Below are 16926 nucleotides of genomic sequence, written 5' to 3'. Positions count from 1 at the left end.
GCCCTGTATGAGTTGGGTCGTAACCCAGCAGTGCAGGAACAGGTCAGAGGTCAGGTGCGGGCAGCGTGGGCAAGAGCCGGCGGTGACGCCCACAAGGCCATGCAGGGGGCGCCACTACTGAAGGGACTCGTCAAGGAGACCCTCAGGTACAGAGAATGTCTGCATTCATTTTAGAGATCAATATCTTTCAGTTTGATAGTTATTTGTAATCTGTACGTGTCTGTCTGTGTGTGCTGTGTGGTAAAGGTTATATCCAGTGGGAATCACTGTCCAGAGATATCCAGTCAGAGACATCATCATCCAGAACTACCACATACCTGCTGGGGTGAGATCTGTGTCTGACACACACACACACACACACACACACAAACTCAATAATCCTCACTTGAACATGATGCATATATCAGTGAAATTAATCCTCTCTCTCATTTCTCCTCCATCTCTCTCTCTCTTTCCATCTCTCTTTCTCCCTTCTCTCATTCTTTACCTCTCCCTCTCTCTCTCTCACGCTCTTTCCCCCTGCCCTCGTTCTCTTTATCTCCCTCTCTCCCTCTTCCTCTCTCTCGCTCTCTCTCTCCCTCCCCCTGTCTCTCTCTTCCTCTCATTCCCCTTTCTCCCTCCCCCTCTCTCTCTCAGACATGTGTCCAGGCGTGTCTGTATCCTCTGGGGAGAAGTCGAAATGTGTTTCAGGATCCGGAACGTTTTGACCCTGGTCGCTGGGGGGCTCAGGAGTCTGGAGAGGGGCCTGGAGAGGGGCCTGGAGAGGGGCCTGGAGAGGGGCCTGGGGGGGTTGGAGGGTTCCGCTCCCTGGCATTTGGATTCGGGGCCAGGCAGTGTGTTGGCAGGAGGATCGCTGAGAACGAAATGCAGCTGCTACTGATGCACGTGAGCAAAGGAGGGATGGAGGTTTGACAGAGAGGGAGATGGGAAAGCAAAGGGAATGGGGAAAAGGAAGAGGGATGTCTAAAAGGAGAGATTGGTGTGAGAAGGAAAGACATGATGAGAGTGAAGAAGTGAAGTCTGGAGATTAGTTGAACCTATGCTAATGAGTCCCCCTTTCTCCTTCGCCTCCCCCCTTTCTACCCCTCATTTTCTATCCCTCTCCCTCCCTCTCTGTAGATCCTGTTGAGTTTCCGTCTCAGTGTGTCGTCTTCAGAGGAGCTCAGCACTAAATACACCCTAATCCTCCAGCCTGAAACCCCACCACGCATCACCTTCAGCACACTCTGACACACACCCACACACACATCCCCACACACACACCCACACTCACATCCCCACACCCACACTCACATCCCCCCACACACACACACACACACACACACACGTCCCCCCCCCCACACACACACACGTCCCCCCACACACACACACACACCCACACTCACATGTCCCCACACACACACACACACGTCCCCACACCAATCGTTTAACTAACCAAACATATCAATCATTTTATCAATCCATTATACCAGGTAATCGTCAATGAACTCACCAACACCCTTACCATATGGTCCACATGAAAACATCAAATAATAATAAAGTCCCATTTTTGGTCAACGAAAAGGCCAGTGTTTTCTTGTTCATTTCTTTTTCAGATGTTGATTAAGGTTTGTTACAGCGAGGCAGATATACTTAGACATGAAGATTAACTAATTTCACTCTCCCGAATCCAAATGGATTTCTCCCATCAAAAGCCGCCAACAATTATCAGAGATAATCAATGGTGTCCACAAGATGGCGGTAAAACCCACAGCTAAACTACATAAACAAATGATTGAAATGATTATTTTGCGAACCTGGTGCTATGCGCGTCTCCACATCCGCAAAGTTGTCTTCGTTGCTGCTGCCTGAAACTCACAGGTTGGTGTTCTTCTTCCTCTAGGTATATCTTTTCATTTGAGTTATTCAGTCTCCCTCTCTTTATTATTATATTTTGTTTTACAACAGTTAGAATTCTGGAATATATTTGTCATTCGTTGTGAATGCATGCGATTACAATAATTAGCTGAATCGCACAATCCCTGCAACCATTTCAAGTTAAAAAACCTCCTCTGCCAGAGCTCTGCCAAGTTTAGGCTGCTAAACTCAACCGTGCGCCAATTCTTTCTTCTTCAAAGGCCATGGTGACACATTGTTGACAGACTGCTCAAAGGAAAGGAAGTTATTAGGACAGTTTTGGTCAGTTTTAGTTAGTGATTAGTTCTATAACATTCTGTTCATGAACATTCCTTTGCAAAGTCACTGGATGAAAATGTCATAATAGTCCGTTTATTGTTTAGTGTTGCATTAAATCTATTGCAAAACAGGTTTGAGATAAATTGGATGATATCGAACTGAAACCTCAGTAATAATGGTTATGTAACCATTTAATTACAGGCCATCCTGTAAAATACTAGTTTAGGTCGCTTGAAGAATGAAGTCAGAACTGAAATGATGCTCTATGTCATGTCTTTTGACAGGGTGTTATGTCACATTATGTGTGCTGTATGTATCTAGCTGTGTTCTGGAGTCCAGGGGAGTGGCTTCACAGTGTACATTCTCTCTAGTCAACTCCAGCACAAAGGTCTGCTTGTGTTCTGGCTACTGATTTACACCCTCTGTCTGTTGGCTTCTCAGGGTAGCTACACAAGTGTGTGTGTGTGTGTGTGTGTGCGTGCGGGCGGGCGTGTTTAACTAAACTTGTGGGGATCAGAAGTTCCCACAAGAATAGTAAACAAACTAAGTGAAATGCCGTGGTGATTTTAGCATGTACATCTTGGTGGTGCAAACTCCCCAATTGTTTTTAGATGCCTGCCAGCAAAGCCATGACACAACACAGCACTAAACAGTACATCAATCAAATCTAATTTCATTTGTCACATGCACCGAATACAACAGGTAGACCTTACAGTGAAATGGTTACTTACAAGCCCTTAATAACCAACAATGCAGTTTTAAGAAAATACCTAAAAAAAGTAGAATAACAAATAATTCAAGAGCAGCAGTAAATAGTAATAGCGGGGCTATATACAGGGGTACCGGTACAGAGTCAATGTGGAGGCTATATACAGGGGGTACCGGTACAGAGTCAATGTGGAGGCTATATACAGGGTGTACCGGTACAGAGTCAATGTGGAGGCTATATACAGGGGGTACCGGTACAGAGTCAATGTGGAGGCTATATACAGGGGGTACCGGTACAGAGTCAATGTGGAGGCTATATACAGGGGTACCGGTACAGAGTCAATGTGGAGGCTATATACAGGGGTACCGGTACAGAGTCAATGTGGAGGCTATATACAGGGGTACCGGTACAGAGTCAATGTGGAGGCTATATACAGGGGGTACCGGTACAGAGTCAATGTGGAGGCTATATACAGGGGGTACCGGTACAGAGTCAATGTGGAGGCTATATACAGGGGGTACCGGTACAGAGTCAATGTGGAGGCTATATACAGGGGGTACCGGTACAGAGTCAATGTGGAGGCTGTATACAGGGGGTACCGGTACAGAGTCAATGTGGAGGCTATATACAGGGTGTACCGGTACAGAGTCAATGTGGAGGCTATATACAGGGGTACCGGTACAGAGTCAATGTGGAGGCTATATACAGGGGTACCGGTACAGAGTCAATGTGGAGGCTATATACAGGGGTACCGGTACAGAGTCAATGTGGAGGCTATATACAGGGGGTACCGGTACAGAGTCAATGTGGAGGCTATATACAGGGGGTACCGGTACAGAGTCAATGTGGAGGCTATATACAGGGGGTACCGGTACAGAGTCAATGTGGAGGCTGTATACAGGGGGTACCGGTACAGAGTCAATGTGGAGGCTATATACAGGGTGTACCGGTACAGAGTCAATGTGGAGGCTATATACAGGGGGTATCAGTACAGAGTCAATGTGGAGGCTATATACAGGGGTACCGGTACAGAGTCAATGTGGAGGCTATATACAGGGGTACCGGTACAGAGTCAATGTGGAGGCTATATACAGGGTGTACCGGTACAGAGTCAATGTGGAGGCTATATACAGGGGGTACCGGTACAGAGTCAATGTGGAGGCTATATACAGGGGGTACCGGTACAGAGTCAATGTGGAGGCTATATACAGGGGTACCGGTACAGAGTCAATGTGGAGGCTATATACAGGGGGTACCAGTACAGAGTCAATGTGGAGGCTATATACAGGGGGTACCGGTACAGAGTCAATGTGGAGGCTATATACAGGGGGTACCGGTACAGAGTCAATGTGGAGGCTATATACAGGGGGGTACCGGTACAGAGTCAATGTGGAGGCTATATACAGGGGGTACCGGTACAGAGTCAATGTGGAGGCTATATACAGGGGGTACCGGTACAGAGTCAATGTGGAGGCTATATACAGGGGGTACCAGTACAGAGTCAATGTGGAGACTATATACAGGGGGTACTGGTACAGAGTCAATGTGGAGGCTATATACAGGGGGTACCGGTACAGAGTCAATGTGGAGGCTATATACAGGGGTACCGGTACAGAGTCAATGTGGAGGCTATATACAGGGGGTACCGGTACAGAGTCAATGTGGAGGCTATATACAGGGGTACCGGTACAGAGTCAATGTGGAGGCTATATACAGGGGGTACCAGTACAGAGTCAATGTGGAGGCTATATACAGGGGGTACCGGTACAGAGTCAATGTGGAGGCTATATACAGGGGGTACCGGTACAGAGTCAATGTGGAGGCTATATACAGGGGGTACCGGTACAGAGTCAATGTGGAGGCTATATACAGGGGGTACCGGTACAGAGTCAATGTGGAGGCTATATACAGGGGGTACCGGTACAGAGTCAATGTGGAGGCTATATACAGGGGTACCAGTACAGAGTCAATGTGGAGACTATATACAGGGGGTACTGGTACAGAGTCAATGTGGAGGCTATATACAGGGGGTACCGGTACAGAGTCAATGTGGAGGCTATATACAGGGGTACCGGTACAGAGTCAATGTGGAGGCTATATACAGGGGGTACCGGTACAGAGTCAATGTGGAGGCTATATACAGGGGTACCGGTACAGAGTCAATGTGGAGGCTATATACAGGGGTACCGGTACAGAGTCAATGTGGAGGCTATATACAGGGGTACCGGTACAGAGTCAATGTGGAGGCTATATACAGGGGGTACCGGTACAGAGTCAATGTGGAGGCTATATACAGGGGGTACCGGTACAGAGTCAATGTGGAGGCTATATACAGGGGGTACCGGTACAGAGTCAATGTGGAGGCTATATACAGGGGGTACCGGTACAGAGTCAATGTGGAGGCTATATACAGAGGGTACCAGTACAGAGTCAATGTGGAGGCTATATACAGGGGGTACCAGTACAGAGTCAATGTGGAGGCTATATACAGGGGGTACCAGTACAGAGTGTGGGGGCACCGGTGTGGTAATCACCTACAATGACGTAATCCATTGCGCACCCGTTTGCTTGTCCGGTCTCAGTCTGTGTGGAGCAGACATGGAGACCTCCTTGACAGAGACAGAGAGAAGAGAGAACGTGCGAGAAGGATAGAAAACAGTTGCTTCGAGAGGTATCTCTACCTGAAAATACATGATCTAAGTGATTGATAGTTGGTATTCAGCAGTCATAAAAGTATGCCTGATTTACTTTGAGGAACCACTAAAATAGTGATTTTGTCACACAACTTAGGCAGCAGCTCTATAGATATGAGATGGTGACATGGAATGAAATAATAAAGTCATCAAATAAAACAAATATTTTACTAAAGTAAAGTATTGTGAATGAATGACCGTTAATAAGTGATAATGGGCATTCACTACCATCATGGGACTTGTATTGTTTTATTCTGTGTGTCACGACTTCCGCCGAAGTCGGTTCCTCTCCTTGTTCGGGTGGCGTTCGGCGGTCGACGTCACCGGTCTTCTAGCCATCGCCGATCCACCTTTAATTTTCCATTTGTTTTGTCTTGTTTTCCCACACACCTGGTTTACATTTCCCTCATTACTTGTCGTGTATTTAACCCTCTGTTCCCCCCATGTCTGTGTGTGAAATTGTTTGTTGTAAGTGCTTGTACACATTTTGACTGGTGCGCGATGGGTTTTGTACCCATATTTTGTATTTCTGGATGGATCAGTTGGTTTGGATAATTAAACTGCTCCGGTTGTTACCCAGCTCTGCTCTTCTGCGTCTGACTTCCCTGCCACCAGTTACGCACCCCTTACACTGTGTTGTTACAGCATTCAACCAACATAATGCATAGTGCATTTAACTTCTTATGGCTGAAATCCTGTTAACGGGATCAGGATCCGGCTTAATGGCAGAGCGCCAAATTCAAAAATTTGTAAAAATATTTAACTTTCATACATTCACAAGTGCAATACACCAAATTGAAGCTGAACTTCTTGTATTTCTAGCCACCGTGTCAGATTTCAACAAGGCTTTACGGCGAAAGCAAATTACACTATAATCTGAGGATAGTCCCCCAACAAACAAACACTGACAATCATATTTCATCCCGCCAGGCGCGACACAAAACTCAGAAATAACATATAATTCATGCCTTACCTTTGACGCGCTTCTTCTGTTGGCACTCCAATATGTCCCATAAACATCACAAATGGTCCTTTTGTTCGATTAATTTCGTCGTTATATATCCAAAATGTCCATTTATTTGGCACATTTGATCCAGAAAAACACCAGTTCCAACTTGCGCAACATGACTACAAAATCTCTCATAAGTTACCTGTAATCTTTGACAATTTTCAGCGAACAACTTTCCTAATACAATTTTAGGTATTTTTTTATGTAAATAATCAATAAAATTTAAGACGGGATAAACTGCTTTCAATACCGGAGGAAAACAAAGTGGAGCGTGCTTTCAGGTCGCGTGCCTCTATCAAAAAGTACACTTCCCTCGAGCCTCGTTCTGAACGGCCTAACTTCTTCATTACACAAAGGAAAAACATCAACCAATTTCTAAAGACTGTTGACATCCATCCTGGAAGCAATAGGAACTGCAAGCAACTCACTTAGAATTCTAGATTCTCAATGAAAACTCATGGAAGAGAGAGTGACCTCAAAAGAAAAAAATCATGGATGGTTTGTCCTCGGGGTTTCGCCTGCCAAATAAGTTCTGTTATACTCACAGACATCATTAGAAACTTCAGAGTGTTTTCTATCCAAATCTACCAATTATATGCATATCCTACCTTCTGAGCCTGAATAGCAGGCAGTATACTTTGGGCACACTTTTCATCCGGACGTGAAAATAGCACCCTCAAGCCATAAGAAGTTAATGTCCATTTTTTTTATCGAAACCGAAAACCATGATAATTTTTAGAAATAAGGAACCGAAACCAAACTGACCTCAAAAAGCACTATTTCCTCAGCACTTGTGTCCCCACAAGGTTAGTTAAACAAGACTGTGTGTGTTAATTAGTGTGTGTGTGCATGACTTGACCCAAGTCCAGATTTTTCTTCCTGGTTACCCATGTTGGTTTACAATGAGCTTTACATGTATAAAGACACAGTACAGTATGTCTGTGAACGGGTATCTCTATTGACCCAGCCTATCTACTGTATTTATAATCCTTTAACCTCTCTAGGGTATGTGGGACGAAATCGTCCCACCTAGTCAACAGCCAGTGGAATCGAGTGGCGCGATATTCAAATACCTTAGAAATGATATTACTTCAATTTCTCAAACATATATGACTATTTTACACCATTTTAAAGACAAGACTCTCGTTAATCTAACCACATTGTCCGATTTCAAAAAGGCTTTAAAACGAAAGCAAAACATTAGATTATGTCAGGAGAGTACCCAGCCAGAAATAATCACACCCATTTTTCAAGCTAGCATATAATGTCACAAAAACCAAAACCACAGCTAAATGCAGCACTAACCTTTGATGATCTTCATCAGATGACACTCCTAGGACATTATGTTATACAATACATGCATGTTTTGTTCAATCAAGTTCATATTTATATCAAAAACCATCTTTTTACATTAGCATGTGACGTTCAGAACTAGCAAACATACCGAAAACTTCCGGTGAATTTACTAAATTACTCACGATAAACGTTCACAAAAAACATAACAATTATTTTAAGAATTATAGATACAGAACTCCTTTATGCAATCGCGGTGTCAGATTTAAAAAAAGCTTTTCGGCAAAAGCACATTTTGCAATATTCTGAGTAGATAGCTTGCCATCACGGGCTAGCTAATTTGACACCCACCAAGTTTGGCGTTCACTAAACTCAGAATTACTATAAGAAAAATTGGATTACCTTTGCTGTTCTTCGTCAGAATGCACTCTTAGGACTTCTACTTCATCCACAAATGTTGTTTTGGTTCAAAATAATCCATAGTTATGTTCAAATATCCTGTTTTGTTCTTGCGTTCAAGACACTATCCGAACGGTGACGCGCCGACGCGTATCATGACAAAAAAATTCAAAGTATTCCATTTCCGTACTTCGAAGCATGTCAAACGCTGTTTAAAATCAATTTTTATGCGATTTTTCTCGTAAAATAGCGATAATATTCCGACCGGGAGACGTCTTTTTCGTTCAAAGACTGAAAATCTAAAATGGACTCTTCATGTGCACACGCGCACCCGTCTCATTGTTCTCAAGTCGACCACTATCCTAATGCGCTACTGTTTTTCAGCCAGGGGTTGCAAAGTCATCATTCAACGTTCTGGCGCCTTCTGAGAGCCTATGGGAGCCTTAGAAAGTGTCACGTTACAGCAGAGATCCTCTCTTTTCAATAAAGAGGGTGTAGAAGGCCAAGAAATTGTCAGAGAGGGCACTTCCTGTACAGAATCTTCGAAGGGTTTTGGCCTGCCATATGAGTTCTGTTATACTCACAGACACCATTCAAACAGTTTTAGAAACTTTAGGGTGTTTTCTATCCAAATCAAACAATTATATGCATATTCTAGTTTCTGGGCAGTAGTAATAACCAGGTTAAATTGGGTACGTTTTTTATCCGGATGTGAAAATACTGCCCCCTACCCTAGAGAGGTTAACTACCTTGTATCAAACTGAAGATTACATTAGCCTTCTTCAATTCTCAGATAAGTGTAGTTCGGCAAAACACATTCACAATCACACATACATACAGCATCTGTGAAGGTCAAGTTGCAGGGCTGCAAGTCAACAATGATGAACTGACTGGGTTCAATCACAGTCACCAGGATCTGTGAATGGGCCAGAGATGCATAATGTCAGTGACACAGTCATTATCTAGTCGTCTTGGCACCTAGAGAGCTAGGAGGAACACATTGGCAGACCTGTATTACAAGACTCTCATGATATCACCACTGACATTCAGAAGTTTAGACGAAATGATGAGAGATGACATAGAGATGTTAAAAAAAACAAGTGTTGCACCAACCATTCAACTTAACCCTGACCGTAACTCCAACCTAACCCTGATCTTAACCCTGACCGTAACTCCAACCTAACCATGATCTTAACCCTGACCGTAACTCCAACCTAACCCTGACCGTAACTCCAACCTAACCCTGATCTTATCCCTGACCGTAACTCCAACCTAACCCTGACCTTAACCCTGACCGTAACTCCAACCTAACCCTGACCTTAACCCTGACCGTAACTCCAATCTAACCCTGACCGTAACTCCAACCTAACCCTGATCTTATCCCTGACCGTAACTCCAACCTAACCCTGACCTTAACCCTGACCGTAACTCCAACCTAACCCTGACCTTAACCCTGACCGTAACTCCAATCTAACCCTGACCGTAACTCCAACCTAACCCTGATCTTAACCCTGACCGTAACTCCAACCTAACCCTGACCTTAACCCTGACCGTAACTCCAACCTAACCCTGAGCTTAACCCTGACCGTAACTCCAACCTAACCCTGAGCTTAACCCTGACCGTAACTCCAACCTAACCCTGACCGTAACCCTGACCGTAACTCCAACTTAACCCTGACCGTAACTCCAACCTAACCCTGACCTTAACCCTGACCGTAACTCCAACCTAACCCTGACCGTAACCCTGACCGTAACTCCAACCTAACCCTGACCTTAACCCTGACCGTAACTCCAACCTAACCCCGACCTTAACCCTGACCGTAACTCCAACCTAACCCTGATCTTAACCCTGACCGTAACTCCAACCTAACCCTGACCGTAACTCCAACCTAACCCTGACCTTAACCCTGACTGTAACTCCAACCTAACCCTGACCTTAACCCTGACCGTAACTCCAACCTAACCTTGACCTTAACCCTGACCTTAACTACAATCTAACACTGACCGTAACTCCAACCTAACCCTGACTGTAACTCCAACCTAACCCTGACCTTAACCCTGACCGTAACTCCAATCTAACCCTGACCTTAACCCTGACCGTAACTCCAATCTAACCCTGACCGTAACTCCAACCTAACCCTGACTGTAACTCCAACCTAACCCTGATCTTAACCCTGACCGCAACTCTAATCTAACCCTGACCGTAACTCCAACCTAACCCTGACTGTAACTCCAACCTAACCCTGATCTTAACCCTGACCGTAACTCCAACCTAACCCTGACCTTAACCCTGACCGTAACTCCAACCTAACCCTGATCTTAACCCTGACCGTAACTCCAACCTAACCCTGACCTTAACCCTGACCGTAACTCCAACCTAACCCTGATCTTAACCCTGACCGTAACTCCAATCTAACCCTGACCGTAACTCCAACCTAACCCTGACCTTAACCCTGACCGTAACTCCAATCTAACCCTGACCGTAACCCTGACCGTAACTCCAATCTAACCCTGACCGTAACCCTGACCGTAACTCCAACCTAACCCTGATCTTAACCCTGACCGTAACTCCAACCTAACCCTGATCTTAACCCTGACCGTAACTCCAACCTAACCCTGACCTTAACCCTGACCGTAACTCCAACCTAACCCTGACTGTAACTCCAACCTAACCCTGACCTTAACCCTGACCGTAACTCCAACCTAACCCTGACCTTAACCCTGACCGTAACTCCAACCTAACCCTGACCGTAACTCCAACCTAACCCTGATCTTAACCCTGACCGTAACTCCAACCTAACCCTGACCTTAACCCTGACCGTAACTCCAACCTAACCCTGACTGTAACTCCAACCTAACCCTGACCTTAACCCTGACCGTAACTCCAACCTAACCCTGACCTTAACCCTGACCGTAACTCCAACCTAACCCTGACTGTAACTCCAACCTAACCCTGACCTTAACCCTGACCGTAACTCCAACCTAACCCTGACCGTAACTCCAACCTAACCCTGACTGTAACTCCAACCTAACCCTGATCTTAACCCTGACCGTAACTCCAACCTAACCCTGACCTTAACCCTGACCGTAACTCCAATCTAACCCTGACCGTAACCCTGACCGTAACTCCAACCTAACCCTGACCTTAACCCTGACCGTAACTCCAACCTAACCCTGATCTTATCCCTGACCGTAACTCCAACCTAACCCTGGCTGTAACTCCAACCTAACCCTGACCTTAACCCTGACCGTAACTCCAACCTAACCCTGACCTTAACCCTGACCGTAACTCCAATCTAACCCTGATCTTAACCCTGACCGTAACTCCAACCTAACCCTGACCTTAACCCTGACCGTAACTCCAACCTAACCCTGATCTTAACCCTGACCGTAACTCCAACCTAACCCTGACCGTAACTCCAATCTAACCCTGACCTTAACCCTGACCGTAACTCCAATCTAACCCTGACCGTAACCCTGACCGTAACTCCAACCTAACCCTGACCTTAACCCTGACCGTAACTCCAACCTAACCCTGATCTTATCCCTGAACGTAACTCCAACCTAACCCTGACCTTAACCCTGACCGTAACTCCAACCTAACCCTGACTGTAACTCCAACCTAACCCTGACCTTAACCCTGACCGTAACTCCAACCTAACCCTGACCTTAACCCTGACCGTAACTCCAATCTAACCCTGATCTTAACCCTGACCGTAACTCCAACCTAACCCTGACCTTAACCCTGACCGTAACTCCAACCTAACCCTGATCTTAACCCTGACCGTAACTCCAACCTAACCCTGACCGTAACTCCAACTTAACCCTGACTGTAACTCCAACCTAACCCTGACCGTAACCCTAGATGGAGAAAAACAAAACCATGTGGTCAATAGTGAAAAGGTCACTATGGCTATCACATGATCATCCAGGCTGACCTCTGTGTCAAAGGGAGTGGACACTGAATGGTTACTGTAGGTTGGGCTGAGGGGTGTAGAGAGGGGGGGAGAGGGAGGAAATTAGGGAAAGTACAGAGATTGAGCAATGACTGAGAAAAAAAGGCAGACAGACAGACAGACAGACAGACAGACAGACAGACAGACAGACAGACAGACAGACAGACAGACAGACAGACAGACAGACAGACAGGACTGGACAGACATACAGAGGTGATAGGATAGTACAGTTGGAGTTTGAAAAAGCTTTGGGTCAAGATGGGAGGTAAGTCTGTAGAGCTGCTAGCATGTTTGTTAACCTTTAAACTTCTCCATGAATGTAATAGAAGATTGAAGTGTTACCTGGCTGATTAAAGGTTAAATAGGTTCACCCACACCAGCCACTTTCTGATGCGATAGTGACCAGATTGGAGTTGACGTCTTTCAGACATGTTACCTTGACTCAAGATCAGGTGAAACAGAATCTTCTACAGTGGTTGTACATCTATTCTCTTTTTAGTTGCTGCCTGATGAAAACCTTGTAACTTAGCCGCTTTGTTATTGTTTTTACCTTTATTGAAAGTGGTAACACCCCTCAGTGTACTCTGAACATTTCAGGACCAAGAAAATGTATACAACATTTTTATTTAAATTTGCTTCTGTAGTTTTACAATTGCATGTTCGTTAATGGGAAAAATGATTTTTTATTTTATTTTCTGAAAAGTTTATATTTTGGAGATCAGACAGCGACGTTTTATTCCAAGGTCATATGACTCATATAAGTCACTGATGCAAAGCCAATTTTCTGCAGTCCTCAGCAGAATTTTTCTAGTTTGCTTATCATCATTCAGGAAGCATCAAGCGTAATATCGTAAGAATTTTATTATATGAATTTTGGTTGTGTTATAATAGTTATTGTTGGTTGTTTGGTGGTTAAATGTTGAAGGCTGTATACCAGAATTAGGCAGTTAGGTTTACATTGCCAGGAGTTGACCCAGAGCACAGTGGTGGTTGGTCAGCATAACCTGAGGTTCATTGACTGTCCAGGAACATGTGCACACACACACACACACACACACACACACACACACACAATTTTAAGTTCCTCGGCGTACACATGACGGACAAACTGAAATGGTCCACCCATACAGACAACGTGGTGAAGAAGGCGCAGCAGCGCCTCTTCAACCTCAGGAGGCTGAAGAAATTTGGCTTGTCACCAAAAACACTCACAAACTTTTACAGATGCACAATCGAGAGCATCCTGTCGGGCTGTATCACCGCCTGGTACGGCAGCTGCTCCGCCCATAACCGGAAGGCTCTCCAGAGGGTAGTGAGGTCTACACAACGCATCACCGGGTGCAAACTACGTGCCCTCCAGGACACCTACACCACCCGATGTCACAGGAAGGCCAAGAAGATCATCAAGGACAACAACCACCCGAGCCACTGCCTGTTCACCCCGCTATCATCCAGAAGGCGAGGTCAGTACAGGTGCATCAAAGCTGGGACGGAGAGACTGAAAAACAGCTTCTATCTCATGGCCATCAGACTGTTAAACAGCCATCACTAACATTGAGTGGCTGCTGCCAACATACTGACTCAACTCAAGCCACTTTAATAATGGGAAAATTGATGTAATCAATTTATCACTTGCAACTTTATATTAAATAATGTTTACATAAACTACATTATTCATCTCATATGTATATACTGTACGCCATACCACCTACTGCTTCTTGCCATCTTGATGTAATTAGATGTATCACTAGCCACTAAACAATGGCACTTTATATAATGTTTTCATAACTTACATTACTCATCTCATATGTATATACTGTACTCTATACCTGTCATATGCGTCGTAATGATCGGACCAAACTGCAGCGGCGATGTGAATCATCTTCTTGATTTATTAAAGGAATGAACACTGAACAAAAGAACGCCGAACAACAGTCCTGTAAGGTACATAGACTATACATGGAACAACCACCCACAAACACAAGAGAAAATAAACCCACATAAAAATGGCCTCCAATTAGAAGCAACGACAACCAGCTGCTTCTAATTGGAGGTCGTTCCCAAAGCTAACATAGAAATAGAAAAACTAGAAAACCCACATAAAAATAGTAAACATAGAACATAAACCAAAAACCCTGAAACTGTCACGAATCCCACCGAAGGTGGCTCCCCTGCCTGCTCGGGCGGTGCTTGGCGGTCGTCGTCACCGACCTACTAGCCGCCGCTGATCCCTTTTTCCTTTTCGTTTGGTATGTCTTATTGTTTGCACCTGTTCCTCATTTGGTCTTTTGATTTTGGTTATTTAAGCCTGGTTAGCCCGCCCAGTGTTGTGCGGGATTATTTTAGCGTCAGGTTGTACTTTTGTCGTTGGATGTGCTGGCGATTTATTACTTAATATTATATGAATGCTGTGCACCTGTTTTGGGCACTTGGCAATTTTCCCACGCCGTTTGTGTTGGCGTTGATCGTGTTGTTTTTTTGTTCAAATAAACACGAAGTTCCGTACCTCTGCAACAGTGTGACAGAAACACTCAAAACAAACACCCCCTGCCACGCCCTGACCAAACTACAATAACAAATAACCCCTTTTACTGGTCAGGACGTGACAATACCATCTACTGCATCTTGCCATCCTGATGTAATGTATCACTAGCCACCTTAAACAATGCTGCTTTATATGTTTTCATACCCTACAATACTCATCTCATATGGGTATACTGTACTCCATACCATCTATTACATCTTGCCTATGCCGTTCGGCCATCACTCATTTATATATTTTTTATGTACATATTCGTATTCATTCCTTTACACTTGTGTGTACAAGGTAGTTGTTGTGGAATTGGTAGATTACTTGTTAGATATTACTGCATGGTCGGAACTAGAAGCACAAGCATTTCGCTACACTTGCATTAACACCTGCTAACCATGTGTATGTGACAAATAAATTGGATTTGATTTGATTTGGCAGGCTAGACATTGCCTTATCTTCCTCATACATAGAACACTTTTTCAGCTATTGTCAGTATGTCATGTCCACACACCCAACCATATCTCTCCTTCTTTCTATGGAAAGCATGCACTGATCTGTACATTGCAACACAGTGTTGGGACCTAATCTCAGCCTTACAGTCAGCCAGAACAGGTGTCTGTTTTGGTCAGTAACCAGTTTCAGTCTGTTTCTGTTTGTGAGTGTGTGAATTAGTGATGGGGCTAAAAATTGATACAGTTACATATCGCAATATTAGTGGTGGAAGATATTATGTCGATATTTGACTCCAAGTATCATTTAGTAAAACATTTTTGCTACTGTAGGCAGTGTTATGTAGCACTAGTTGACAGTACCAGAGTCAAAACTCAGGTCATTTTCATCCTATCGCTTGTTCTCCAGCCGACATGTTTTCAGCATGACTGATCAAAATTCATTTTCCGATGCTCTCTCTTGTCCCTCAGCAGCAGACATAGTGAGCAATATGTTTGGAACCTCAAATCACAATAAAACTGCAGTATCTAATCGCAATACATGTAGAATCGTGAGAATCACAATACATATCGTATCGGCACCTAAGTATTGTGATAATATCATTTTGTGAGGTATGTGTGTGTGCGATGTGTCAGAGGTAGAGCTCTGTTAAACACTTAATAATGTGTGCAGCAGGGCATCGGAATTGGGTCACAGAAAGGAGACAGAGGGAGAGAGAGATGGAGAGCGTGATAGAGGGGATGAAGAAAGATAGCACTGTGCCTAGACATCCCACAGGACATATACACACAGACTGACTAGCACATCACAGACATCAACAAGCTAAGAGGTCTCTTTCTCCCCTCCACAATCACCCGACCTCAACCCAATTGAGATGGTTTGGGATGAGTTGGACCGCAGAGTGAAGTAAAAGCAGCCAACAAGTACTCAACATATGTGGGAACTCCTTTAAGGCTTGTGGAAAAGCATTCCAGGTGAATCTGGTTGAGAAAATGCCAAGCGTGTGCAAAGCTGTCATCAAGGCAAAGAGTGGCTACTTTGAAGAATCTAAAATATATTTTGATTTGTTAAACACTTTTTTGGTTACTACATGATTCCATATGTGTTATTTCATAGTTTTGATGTCTACACTATTATTTTACAATGTAGAAAATAGTACAAATAAAGAAAAACCCTTGAATGAGTAGGGTTGTCCAAACTTTGACTGGTACTGTATATTCATTACATGTTTTTAATGGATCGATTGCATTTCTATAGGCCCATAAGAGCACTCACCCAGGTCTCAAAGCACTTGACCTTGAACTCACCTCCTCCACCATCAGTCTAGAGCAACACAAATTAGGGTCTCGATTCAGTGCCCACTGCACTGAGGATAGGAAACTCTGTCACCACTGATAAACCCACTATAATTGAGAATTTCAATAAGCATTTTTCTACGGCTGGCCATGCTTTCCACCTGGCTACCCCTACCGCGGTCAACAGCACTGCACCCCCCACAGCTACTCGCCCAAGCCTTCCCCATTTCTCCTTCTCCCAAATCCATTCAGCTGATGTTTTGAAAGAGCTGCAAAATCTGGACCCCTACAAATCAGCCGGGCTAGACAATCTGGACCCTTTCTTTCTAAAATTATCTGCCGAAATTATTGCAACCCCTATTACTAGCCTATTCAACCTCTCTTTCGTGTCGTCTGAGATTCCCATAGATTGGA

At 44.4% G+C, this 16926-nt stretch overlaps 2 protein-coding genes across 3 annotated transcripts in view; both read left to right on the top strand.

Annotated features, from left to right (window-relative positions):
* The first annotated feature begins 6 nt into the window (after positions 1–6).
* LOC115177468 (cytochrome P450 11B, mitochondrial-like) lies at positions 7–1563 on the top strand. The gene is made up of 4 exons (XM_029738270.1): positions 7–146; positions 247–325; positions 637–885; positions 1120–1563. The coding sequence occupies exons 1-4, from the start codon at positions 100–102 to the stop codon at positions 1228–1230; spliced, it is 486 nt and encodes a 161-aa protein (XP_029594130.1). The 5' UTR covers positions 7–99; the 3' UTR covers positions 1231–1563.
* A 224-nt stretch (positions 1564–1787) lies between these two features.
* The window catches only part of LOC115177467 (pyruvate kinase PKM-like), a 39952-nt gene continuing 24813 nt past the window's right edge, over positions 1788–16926 (top strand). Inside the window, exon 1 of one of the 2 annotated variants that reach the window (XM_029738268.1) lies at positions 1788–1860. Coding sequence is in view for 1 of the 2 variants with exons in the window: in XM_029738267.1 (XP_029594127.1) it covers positions 12493–12499 (7 nt within the window). In the remaining variant the exon portion in view is untranslated. Of the gene's footprint in view, positions 1861–12370; positions 12500–16926 lie in introns of those variants that run through there. The other variant, XM_029738267.1, reaches the window with a different exon arrangement.

This window comes from Salmo trutta, chromosome 37, assembly GCF_901001165.1.
Source record: "Salmo trutta chromosome 37, fSalTru1.1, whole genome shotgun sequence".
Classification (NCBI taxonomy): domain Eukaryota; kingdom Metazoa; phylum Chordata; class Actinopteri; order Salmoniformes; family Salmonidae; genus Salmo; species Salmo trutta.
Note: the sequence above shows the minus strand (reverse complement) of the source record. Positions and strands in the feature narration are given on the sequence as shown.

Excerpts from the sequence above, each read along its gene's own strand:
- LOC115177468 (XM_029738270.1), top strand. The coding sequence starts at position 100 with ATGCAGGGGGCGCCACTACTGAAGGGACTCGTCAAGGAGACCCTCAG. Across the intron at positions 147-246 it reads CTCGTCAAGGAGACCCTCAG|GTTATATCCAGTGGGAATCA; the intron begins GTACAGAGAATG and ends TGTGTGGTAAAG. Across the intron at positions 326-636 it reads ACTACCACATACCTGCTGGG|ACATGTGTCCAGGCGTGTCT; the intron begins GTGAGATCTGTG and ends TCTCTCTCTCAG.